This window comes from Lynx rufus, unplaced genomic scaffold (genome assembly GCF_022079265.1).
Source record: "Lynx rufus isolate CCGP_SWC_20201006 ecotype Redwood Valley unplaced genomic scaffold, mLynRuf1.p SCAF_13, whole genome shotgun sequence".
NCBI lineage: Eukaryota > Metazoa > Chordata > Mammalia > Carnivora > Felidae > Lynx > Lynx rufus.
Window position 1 is genome coordinate 39,556,064 of NW_025814827.1, and position 12,123 is coordinate 39,568,186.

Below are 12,123 nucleotides of genomic sequence, written 5' to 3' on the forward strand. Positions count from 1 at the left end.
TTCAAAGCGATTTCCTGTCTATTACCTAGGAATCAACCCTTTCTCACTACCAGTAAGAATTTGACTTCTATAAAGACTGAACGCCTGTAGATATGAATACCATGTTTATCTGACATCAAAACAGGTTTGTGATATAAACTGGATATTCATTTCGGCTGTTTATGATATTTCTGATAGTAAGTCGAGATAGGAAACATTCATAAACTTTGAAATAGATATTGTCTGATTCAGAGCAATTTTTTAAATTTCACCTTCCCTCTGGATAAACTTTTAAAGATGTATTAATGTTATTTTATATCCATGGGTATGGGTGAAGTGTTGAATCAGAAGACTAATTCAGTAAGAAGCCATGGGAGATTAATGGTACAATTACCTGAATTAGTGGCTTTTCTGAGAGATTAATAATGAAAGATACTTATTTTTTAAAAAACTACCCACATATTACTCCCATTTTTGTTAGGTGAAAGCCAGCAGTATAGGAAGACTATGAAAGTAAGAAACTTGTACAGTCAGGAAAGTTAAATTTTAGAATTAATCTCTCCACTTTATCTAAAATGGAGATGTTACTCATCTCATGAGGATATTTGGTCAAATGGTATGTGAACGTACTTAGTAAAGTTAGGTTAGGCCCTATGGACATAGGCACCTGGGTGACTCAATAGGTTAACTGTCCCACTCTTGATATCAGCTCAGGTCACGATTTCATGGTTTGTGGAACTGAGCCCCAAGTCGGACTCTGGAGCTGTCATCACAGAGCTTGCTTGGGATTCTCTATCTTCCTCTCTCTCTGCCCCTCCCCCGGCTCACATGCTCACTCTCAAAATTTTTTTAAAAAGTTTGGACATAGGCAGTAACTTAAAGGATTATTTTCACTTTGTTATATACAAGTGTAAATAAAGATCTAATATGAATTTATTTATCATGAGCAACAATACAATTACACAATTACACAGGACTTAAATTAGCAGGCTGCTTGGCAACATTCTATAATCACTAAGAATTTAACATAGTCATTTGATCATCAAGTCCAGGATGTGTATAATTTAAAATCTCAAATTTCAAGGGCAACTGAGTGGCTCAGTTGGTTAAGCGTCCGACTTTGGCTCAGGTCATGATCTCGTGGTTTGTGAGTTCAGGCACTGCATCAGGCTCTGTGCTGACAGCTTAGAGCCTGGAGCCTGCTTCAGATTCTGTGTCTCACTCTCTCTGCCCCTGCCCCGATGGTATTCTGTCTCTCTCAAAAAATAAACATTAAAAAAATTCTTAAATACAAATTTCATATGAAACCTTTTGGTGTATCTTAAACGTCCATTCAACACAAAAGCAGTAAATTGTGATGGCTTCTCCATTTTTCCAAGCATAAAATGAAGATAACAGTAAAAATGTAAAAGTAAAATTCTGGATTGAAAACCTCAGTATGTGTAAATAAAAAATAGTAATCCCCAGCGTTTGTGTTTGAGCCTAAAACCAATAGACCATATTTGTCCTGTTGATTTAGCACTGAAGCAAAAAGCTGGAAACAAGCATCCATGAAAGAAAAGATCATAGGAAGGAGGCTTGGCTGTAAAACCTGAAAGGTCTTGTGTCTGTAGATGATAATGGATTTGCTGCATAGAGCTAAAGAGATCTGGGTGCTACCCTCATCCGGGTACTTATTCTCTGGCCTCCAGGGTTCTTTACTCATCCCCAGTTTTGAACGAAATGTGCCATACTCTATTGTATGGTCTCACGTCTCACTTTTGAATTTGGACTGAATTCACATGTTCAAGGTTGCTCCACAAGTCTTTAACAAAATATTCCAGGGCTACCTGGACAAATTTCTGCAATGTGCAGGGAGTTCAATTTCTTAAGAAATCTTGATAGTCGGTGTGGAAGTTTAGAAATAACAGAACTAACATTCCCAGGTTTTCATGTGGTTTTGGTGTACCATTTTTAGCAGAAGTTTCTAATAAATACAGTTTTCTGTTCCGTGAAAGGGCTCCTGAAAGCACGCTTATGATGTACTCTATCATTAAAAGGTCTTAGGACCTCTTCATCTTTTGTCTCTTACCAGTATTGCCCCCTTCGTCTTCAAGCCGGAATACTTGCAGAAAAAAATTAAAAAGCTGGGAAGTGGCAAAATTAAAGATGTGGTATTGGGGGCGAAGGACAAAAGTGGCGATCTGGCACACTGTTTAGAAAACTGCTTGAGAAGAGGGGAATTACGTCCACAGAGGGCCGGATAGATAAAGAGCCTCCAAGACACGTGCATGTGGAGTGCGAGGGTTGAACCCTGTGTGGCTCACGGCAGGAGGCACCAGCGAGCGTCTGGGTGGCGATCAAGGGCGACCGCGCCTGGCCGCCTCCACCTGCTGGAGGCGCGGTGGGGGCGGAGCTAAGATGCGGAGGGAGGTGACGCACGCGCAAGCCGCATCACCAGGCTCCCGGCTCGACCCTCACCCAGGCCCAGACCGCGGCAGAATCCTTCGGCTGCCCCTCGGTGAGTCCTGCTTTGGTGCCTGCTCGACCCCCTGAAGCCCACCTGAGACACGCGGGTTTTACGGGACTGGCAGGGGAGGGGGCATCCTGCTGAAATCCTTGAGGTGGAGTCTGAGGGCAGACAAAGGCTGGGTGGGGATTAGGAGGTTGGGGTATAAACTGGAGGGGAAGAGTACCGAGGGAGGAAACTGGGTAGCTGATGAAATCAGGACGGTGTTGGCCCGGGGGTTAAATGAAACAAAGACATCCTGCATTCGCACCGGCCAGAGGAAGATGGAGATGGCAGGAGAGGTTGGTGTCTGCCTCCAGCCTTTTACGTCAGAATTGCAGGCTTTGCTGTCTCAGCTCTTTGGGAAACAAGGTTTTATATCTAGGGGTGGCTGGAAAAAGCCTTTCCTTTACAGAGACAGAAAATGGGGGTTATGAATATTGCAGTTTCAAGGAAGCAAATGAATCCTCCAACTCCCCCCCCCCCCCAGAAGAATGGTCAAAAAGGAGGGTTTGCAGAGCCATTGCTTGCAGCGTCCGTCTTAAACAGGTTCAGCTGCAGCAGCGCAGAGCCATTGCTTGCAGCGTCCGTCTTAAACAGGTTCAGCTGCAGCAGCTGCAGAGGGAAGCTGCGTGAATCTTTGTTCTCTTGGTTTGCAGGCTTCTGCTTCCATCGAAGGCAACATTTAGGACAGGTTGACTCCCCAGATCAGTTTTCTCCCTCCCCTTCACCTGTTCTGTCTTCCTTCTCATCACCACCACTTCTTCAAGTTCTAACCTCTAGAGCCCTGAGGCCATATTGCCAACGTTATAGTCACAGTATAGGGGGCTCTGTGCCTGGCACTTTTTTGATGCTCCCAACAATCCTGTAAGACAGACGCTTTCCTCATGCCCGTTTTGCAGAGGAAGCTGAGGCATTCGCCCAGGATCACTCAGCTGGTATGTGGCTGAGTAAGCTTGCCTCTTCTCCCCTAGCAGACTGCAGGGCAGGCCTGAGCTGTGTGTATTTTCATCCCCCTCGGGTCTCAAATGTATTGGATTTTTGCTGAGCTGAGTGAGCTCTTCCCTCCCACCGCTCCTAACCTTTCTGTGCTTCTTTACCATTTGTATCTTCCTAACTCCTTTCTCAGAGCCTCTTTTTCCCCCGAGACTGGGAAGACTCAAGATGTCACTCTCCCTCTCCCTGTCTCAAAATCGAAGCAAGTTCTTCTTGTTGGTTGGTTGGTTTTACTAAGAGAGGAGAGAGTGTTGGGGTTGGGGGTAATGAAGGCTTTCAGGGAACTGCAAGAAGAAGAAAAAAAATAGTGAGAATGGCCATTCCTGTCTAGTCTTCCCAAGGATGTGCGTGCAGAGGGAACTGGCTATCTTGGATTGTTTTGTTTCTTCAGTACTGTTTCAGAGCAGATGCTCTGCCTAGACTGGGCACTTAAGGCCAAAGCAACCCCCTAAGTATTTTTCATTGCAGCCCCAATTGGGTGGTTCTTGAATCACTTACTTGCATCATTGATCATCACAGATGCCGACTGTGGCCATTTGATACATGTTGGTCTTTTTTTTGCAGGTTAACAATGGTTTCTGGGATGGTTTCTACCATGCTATCTGGCCTATTATTTTGGCTGACACTTGGATGGACTCCCACATCTGCTTATAGCCCAAGGACCCCTGACCGGGTCTCAGAAACGGATATCCAGAGGCTGCTCCATGGTGTTATGGAGCAGTTGGGCATTGCCAGGCCACGGGTAGAGTATCCAGCTCACCAGGCCATGAATCTTGTGGGCCCACAGAGCATCGAAGGTATTTACTGTATTCTGCCGATTTGAAGTTTCCAGTAGCATTTAAAATAATTAATACATGCTGAAGAACCTTTACTTCCTCCCTCTGTTTTCCATTTCTTCTTTTTTATTAAAAAAAAATTTTTTTAAGTTTATTTATTTTGAGAGAGAGAGAGAGAGAGAGCGCGCGCGCGCACAGGCAGGGGAGGACAGAGAGAAGGAGAGACAGAATTCCAAGCAGGCTCCTCACCACTAGCGCAGAGCCTGACGCGGGGCTTGAACTCACAAACTGTGAGATCGTGACCTAAGCCAAAGTCGGACACTCAACCGACTGAGCTACCCAGGTGCCCCCAGGTGCCTCCATTTTCTGTTTCTTCTTATTCTACACAATATATACATACATACATCCACATCAGAATATAAGTTTCAAGAGAACAGGGACCTTACCTGTCTAAGTTCACAGCTGTAGCCTTAGCACAAAGTCTGGTACATTAACATTTGACTGAATAAGGGAGCATCTGGCATTATTCCTAAAGAAAGATTAGAACCCAGATCCCATATCTGTCTTCTCCCATACTGATCTTTAGGAAATTGTGTCCCCACCTGGCTGCCTCTTTGAGTCATTGCCAACCAGTATTTGTAAAAGATCGTTAAAATGCAGGATCTGTAGGATCTGACTTGATTCTTAGGGATGATGTCATATAAATCCAAAGGGAGCTGAAAGAGGTGCTGACATTGAGTTTATGTCAAACATTTTTTTGGAAAAAAAATTTTTTAAGTTTATTTATTTTGAGGGAGAGAGAGAGAGAGCACACTCTCAGTGCAGAGCCTGTCTTGGGATTCAGTCTCATTAACTGTGAGATCATGACCAGAGTGGAGCTCAAGAGTCGGACGCTTAACTGATTGAGCCACCCAGGTGCCCTGAGATATTGTGAATTATAACAAATGTTAATCAGATTGTTTTAGTGTGGCAAGACCACTTCCCCCTAGAATGTTTTTTTTCAATTTTTAGCAATACTGTAATACTTTTATTAAAAAACAGTACTTTGTTATTTAATGCTTTATTTATAGAGAGAATCTGAATCTAGTTCTTAGGAGTTGGTGACAAGCAGGTGCCTTTATCTTCACGCCTTGCTTTGTATTCTGATTCTGAATGTTCTCTTTCTCCAGTGAGGTGTAGTCATAAAGCAGTAGCATGGCTAATTTAACTACAAGGGAGCACTCCAAATATTTGCCCATGTGCGTGGGTTCCTAAGGAAAAATGTGAACTCTGAGTTTTGTCAGAATACACAACCAGTAAATGCTATTCTCTATGGCTTGATTATGCATAATTTTGACTAAGTCTGTGATTTCCTAAAAATGCTATCTGTCCTGGAAAACTGTAAGTACAATGGATATGGTTGACTTCATGGTTGATAGAGAAACGATTCCTGGGACGCCTGGGTGGTTCAGTCGGTTGAGGATCATGATCTCATGGTTCGTGAGTTCGAGCCCCGCATTGGGCTCTGGGCTGACAGCTCAGAGCCTGGAGCCTGCTGCAGATTTTGTGTCTCTCTCTTCCTCTGCCCTTCCCTTGCTCACACTCTGTCTCTCTCTCAAAAATAAATAAACATTAAAGAAAAATTAAAAAAAAGAAATGGTTCTCACATCTGTCTTGTTACCCATAGTTGTCAGCCCCTAAGTAAAACTAACTTTGTGGGATTGTTGTCTGTTTAGGTTGGCATTGGATTTCAGAAACGGATTAACCAATAATTTGAATTAGCAAGCATGCAAACTTAGCATAGGGCTTGGATCAGAGCAAATCAGGGCTTCTTGCCACTCCTTTTGGGATCAATCTAAACCCTTCCCACCACCTGCACCTGTCGTTTCTAGCCCACCTATCCATTTCAGACCAGCTTTCTTGAGACCGTAAATATCTGCCCTTCTAGTGCAGGAAGTGCTTGATTAGTCACCCAACTGTTGTCATGGAGAAAGCTCTCCAAGTTTCCATTAATACCTGAGGCCTGATCATCTGTGTGGAAGAAAAACAGCAGCTCCCTGGCAATCAAAAGCTTCTGTTTATCCAGAGCCTCATCTTCTTCGCTCAGTATGCAGTTATTTAGCACCCACCCCAAGGCAGCCAGTGTGCAGGGCGGGGGCAGCTGTGCCCTAAAAGATGCTCAGGCTAGGGCTGGGAGAGGGAGAGAGGTTACTACAGTGCATCATGGCAACTTTTTTGGTAGATGTACAGACAAGCTGCTGTCATGGAAGCAAAGAATAGGAGTAATTTATTCTGCTTGGGAGTAGATAGGGGTGGCTATAAGAAAATGCTCCTGGGGGCGCCTGGGTGGCTCAGTCGGTTAAGCAACAGACTTGGGCTCAGGTCACGATCTCGTGGCTTGTGGGTTCGAGCCCTGTGTTGGACTCTGTGCTGACAGCTCAGAGCCTGGAGCCTGTCTTCGGATTCTGTCTCCCTCTCTCTTTGCCCCTCCTCTGCTTGCTCTCTTTCTGTGTCTCTCAAAAATAAACAAAAGACACTAAAAAAAAAAAGAAAAAAAGAAAATGCTTCTTTAAAGAAGCAACATTTGATTTGCGTTTTGAAGTCTTTTAGGAGTTCATCAGGGAACACTGAGCGAAAAGGCATGGAGGTTTGAGAGAGCATGAATTAGGACAATTTAGAATGAAAAATTCTGTTTCCGTCATTACCCGTGGTGATGTGAGGTCATGGCCATGTTAGGTCACCTCTAACAGTGTCTGTGTAAGGGATGAATACTGGCTTGCATTTAAGTTTTTTATTACTCTATAACAAATTACCTCAAATTTAGCACCTTGCCATAATGCTCATATATTATCTCATAATTTCTTTTGGGCAGGAATCTAGCATGGGTTTGCTGGGCCCCTCTGCTCAGTCTCATCAAGGTGTTTGTTGGCTGGAGCTTGGGGTCCTCTTTCAAACTCATTAAGGTTGTCAGCAGAGTTCAGTTTCTTGCTGCTGTAGGACTGAGGTCCTTTCTTGCTGGCTGTCAGCCAAGGTCCCTCTCAGCTCTTAGAGGCCACCCCAGGTTGTAAGCCACATGGCCCTAGCACAATATGGCAGCTTGCTTCTTCAAAGCCAGAGGGAGAATAAATATCCCTTTAGTCTCCTAATTATAGTGTAATTATGGGAGTGGCCATCCCATCCCCTTTGTCATTTAACAAGGGAGTGATATCTCATTATATTCACAGGTCTCGCCCACACTCGAAGCAGAGGATTATGCAGGGTGAGGACTCCTGGGTGGCAATCTTGGGGGTCATTTTAGCATTCTGCCTATTACAGCTTGGATGAGAGCTAATAGAAAATAGTCCAAAGGCTTTGGGGGAAAAAAGAAACAAAATAAGAAGCCTGGCCTTTTCCCAGTCTTAAACTTTAGCACTTAATTTGTTGGGTGGTCTAATCCTTGTTTATGTGAGTATAGCATCATTTCAACTCATCCATTTATTTGAATCGTCTCTGCTCATTTACTCATGCTAATTCCCAGGCTTCTGACAGATATGTGTAGTATCTTGTATATCCCTTCCAACGTTTATTGTAGGATTCTATTATGAAGGACTAAGTTAGAAAAGTGTTTTGTTTTGTTTTTTATAGAAAGGATAGACGTAATATATGTATGCTGGTATGAATTTTAACATATGTTTAATGTAGGCTATTTTCAAAGACATCTGAATTTCAGTGCCAGCTCCATCATTTAGTAGTGATATGACAGTGAGCAGATTACTTCTCTAAGCTTCCATTTAGCTTGGGGGTAGGATTTGAATTTACTCGCCTGCAAGCAGGTAATATTCCAGTTCAGAAAAAAGTGTTAGCACACATAATTGCACTACTATGAAATCACTTCTCAATGATCATCATCACTTTAGATGACAATTACTGGACTCTCAGTCCCTTGCAAGAAGAGATATTTATTGTCTAATGAATGGCACATCAAAGATGACGTTCTCTTATTTTGTCTACTCTGATTAATTGATCATATGATCCTCAGATTAATCTCATTATTGAAGATCTATATTAGTCCTCAAACAGTAAGGTTATAAACTTGCCTTTTTCTATGGGATACAGGATATAGGATCAGTATGAATTACCATTGGGTCACTGTGGTCAAATATTCCGTTAAAAAACTTTCCCTCCTTTGATCTCATATCCCTTGTAGTTATTGTACTTTTTTTTTTTTTTTTGCTGCCTTTCCCAGCAACTGTTCACCACATACCGATCGCACTTCCCCACTTCCTGATTTCTTCTAGTCCATGGTAGTCCACTGTTCCTGCCACTTATTTACCAGGTCAACAAGTATTTCTTGACTGCCAGGCACTGTTGTAGGTACCGGGGAAAGAAACATGAACCTCAAAGATTGGTAGGACAGGAGAGATATAGTCCCTGAATAAAGAAATAAGTAAAATACATAATAAGTCAAATGGCTCTAAGTGCTATAAAAATATAAAGCAGAGGAGGGGGATGGAGGAAGAAATAACTTAAATAGGGGGAGGGGATTACTCCCTGGGAAGATAAGCAAAACTCTTGAGAGTTGGAGAGTGAACTGTGTGATATGTGGGGGAAGATGTTCCAGGGAAAGAGCTGCACATGCAAAAGCTAGATGGGAGCAAGGAGGCTAGTGTGGCTGGAGCCCAAGACTCAGGAGGACGGTAGGAATGAGGCTTGGCGATGGCAGCAAGGGGAGGTGGGAGGCGCAGTGCGTGGAGACAGATCACTTCACGGGGTCTCTGGCTTTTCCTCTAAGTATGTATCCTTGAAAAGGATCACTCCAGCTGCTGTATGAAAATATTTCTGCAGGAAGGGAGGACTGGAATAGGGGAGATAAGTTGAGAGCCTGCTGTAATCACCTGGAGCAGAGAAGTGTTAGCATGATAGGTAGGGAGGTGGTGAGACATGGTCGGATTGCGGGTATATTTTAAAGTCAGAGCCAACAGGATTTGCTGCTGGGTTGGAGGCAGGAACTGAAAGAAAGAGGACTCACGGGTGACACCAAGATTTTGGCCTGAGGAACTGGAAAGAACGGTTTTCTCCAGGAGGAGCAAACCGAGCTTCTCCAGAAGAGTTCAAGTTCAGTTTTGCATGTGTTCATTTTGAGATGCCTTGGATGGTTCTCATCAAGGCCAACCACCCTTGCCAAATTTACCTACATTCTGCCTTCGTCCTAGTCACCTTTGGCAGCATTCGGCACATTTGACCTTAACCTTTTTATTTTCTTGGTTTTTGTGCCAAGATGGCACGCTTTTGGCTTTCCTCCTTCCCCTTTCCCATTAACCATTTTCTTCCAGTGTTCCTTGGCAGGTTTCTCCTGCTGCTCTAATGCCACCTTTAATTATTAAGTTCTCCGGGGCTCAGTGCTGGGTCCACTTCTTTTATTCTTCTCAATTCTCTGCCTACATGATTGCATTTGTTCTCTTGACTCCAAAAGCTATTTCCTGAACTTGTTTCTTGTATATGTATAGGCTTATGTGAACTGCTAAATTACCACATGTCAATCCTGATTTCTGTACCACCAGCTTCCTCAGCGTGTTTATGTCAGTCTTTTCTGTCTAAATGAATAGTGCTACACTTAGCCATACAGGCAGGCCAAAACCTGGAGTAATCTTCAATATTCTCCATTACATGTCATACCCAAATTATAAGCAATTTATTCATGTCTGTTTCTAAAATACATCTGTAATTTGTCTGTCCTCTCTTTTCGCTGGCTCTACTCCAAACAAGCTGCTTCAGGATACCATTGTGTCTGGCATGGATTTATGAAATTGTCTGTTAGTAACTGTGTTCCTTCTACTTTTCATTTCTTTCAAATTGTTCCCCACAGGAAAGGCAGAGTTAAACTTTAAGAATAAAAGTTTAGGGATGCCTGGGTGGCTCAGTCGGTTGAGTGTCTGACTTCGGCTCAGGTTATGATCTTGTGGTTTGTGGATTCGAGCCCCGTGTCAGGCTCTGTGCTTTGGATTCTGTGTCTCCCTCTCTCTCTGCCCCTCCCCTGCTTGCGCTATGTGTGTGTGTCTCTCTCTCTCAAAAATAAATAAACATTAAAAAATTTTTTAAATAAAATTTAAATCCCATCACTATCACTCTTCATGGTTAGAATCCAATCAGTGGTTTCCTGTTGCACCTTGATTAAAACTAACACTTCTACAGGCACCTGGGTGACTCAGTCGTTTAAGCATCTAACTCTTGATCTTGGTTCAGGTTGTGATCTCATTGCTTGTGGGTTTGAGCTCCACACTGGGCTCCACACTGAGTGTGGAACCTGCTGGGGTATTCTCTCCCTCTCTCTCTCTATCAGCCCCTCCCTTGCTTGTGCGCGCTCTCTCTCTCTCTCTCTCTCTCTCTCTCCAAAAATAGAAACAAAAATAGAATAACACTTCTAGCCATGCCCTGCAAGGACCTACATCTCCTGCACACCCTCCTCCCCAACCTTGCTCTGCCATCCGTCCCTTCAATCCCTTGATCACACCCAGTGCATTTCCCACCTCCAGCTTCCCACTCTTTGTTCTTCCCACTCTGCCTGGTGTACCTTCCTCTTCCATCTCATTTTCAAAGTCGCCTACTCAGAGAGGGCTGCCCTGACCGCTCTGTGTAGCTAACATTCTCCGTCAGTGTTCTTTTATTTTTTTAAACCTCCGTAGCATCTTTTGTAATTTATAATTAAATGTTTGTTTCCTTGTGTATTATCTGTCTCCCCACTGCAACGTAAGCTCCATGAGACTGTTTTATTTACTACTTTATACCAGGACACATAGCAGGCATATAGTAAATATTTGAAGAATGACTATATAATATTAGGCGAAAATAAATATATCTAGTGGCAACAGGTAAGTTCATACTGTTTGACATCTGAATCTATTAAGACTTTTCTCCTTTCAGTTCAAGGAGGATATTTCATTTATATTCTGTGTTTTTAGAAAATCTGCCTAGAAGTTTTTGCCCAGAGCTTGGTGATACATGCTCAGCAAAAAGTCTGGTTTACTTTGATTGTGACTGATAAGCACAGTACAGGTACAAGGTCCTTTCTACTCCTGCCTGTTGAGAAACTGGAAGGACCTTTTGCAGTTCCAAAACTGAACCAGCAGGGGGCCAGCTAGACTCGCAGTGTATCCGAGGAATCCTGAAACTTGGTTACCAGCTTCCTGGTTAAATTGCCAGTTAAGTGGTCACTAGGGAGGAAGCATTTGCCAGAAACATCTGAGAGCATTGGGGGGTTTTATTTCTCCAGAGGCACCTTAAACATGACTTGGTAAGGAGCATCTTTCAAAGTATACATTCTTAGCCCAGAGCAAAATGAAAACACAGAGTAAAGATAAGGACCAACTTGTTTTATAGAGGACAGAATGTTCACTTTGATGGCCAGTAGAACCGAGGCTGAGTCTTGGCCATACTGTTCACAAGCTGTATGTGACCTTGGCAACCTTCCTGAGTCTTAGTTTTCTCATCTATAAAGTAAGGCTTTGAGCCCACTTGCTCACCTGCAGTGAGTGGATGCTGTTAGCAACTGCACTGCAACCTGCCTCCTCTCATTTGGATTATTAGCAACACACTTTCATTCTTTAATGGCTTTCCCCTGATATTATTCTTGATTACTCATCTGGTTAGAAAAACCCCCTTGTATTTCAGCAGCGGCCATCTTCCCCCAAGCCCAAAGTTGTTTACTGGTCCCTGTGACATACCTGAATGGCTCCTGTTGTCATATTGTCCCCAGAAACAAGAGAAGCCACCAGCCAGCAAGGTGATTCAGAGGAGCCATTTGCCATGGGGTAGAGACTCTTGGAAGTCAGGAGCTGCTTTACCAGCTGACAGTAATGTTGGCCTTGGATGAATTCAGTCAGAAAATGTGCTTTAGTTTTTAGAATATTAATAGCCTCTGGTAAAAGT

General features: G+C 43.4%; 1 protein-coding gene across 2 annotated transcripts in view; it reads left to right on the forward strand.

The window, feature by feature from the left end:
- The first annotated feature begins 2,428 nt into the window (after positions 1 to 2,428).
- Positions 2,429 to 12,123, forward strand: part of SCG5 (secretogranin V) — a 60,659-nt gene continuing 50,964 nt past the window's right edge. For both annotated transcript variants that reach the window (XM_047075350.1, XM_047075351.1), the window contains exons 1-2: positions 2,429 to 2,479; positions 4,028 to 4,260. In XM_047075350.1, coding sequence (XP_046931306.1) covers positions 4,035 to 4,260 — 226 coding nt within the window. In that variant the 5' untranslated portion in view covers positions 2,429 to 2,479; positions 4,028 to 4,034. The remainder of the gene's footprint in view (positions 2,480 to 4,027; positions 4,261 to 12,123) is intronic.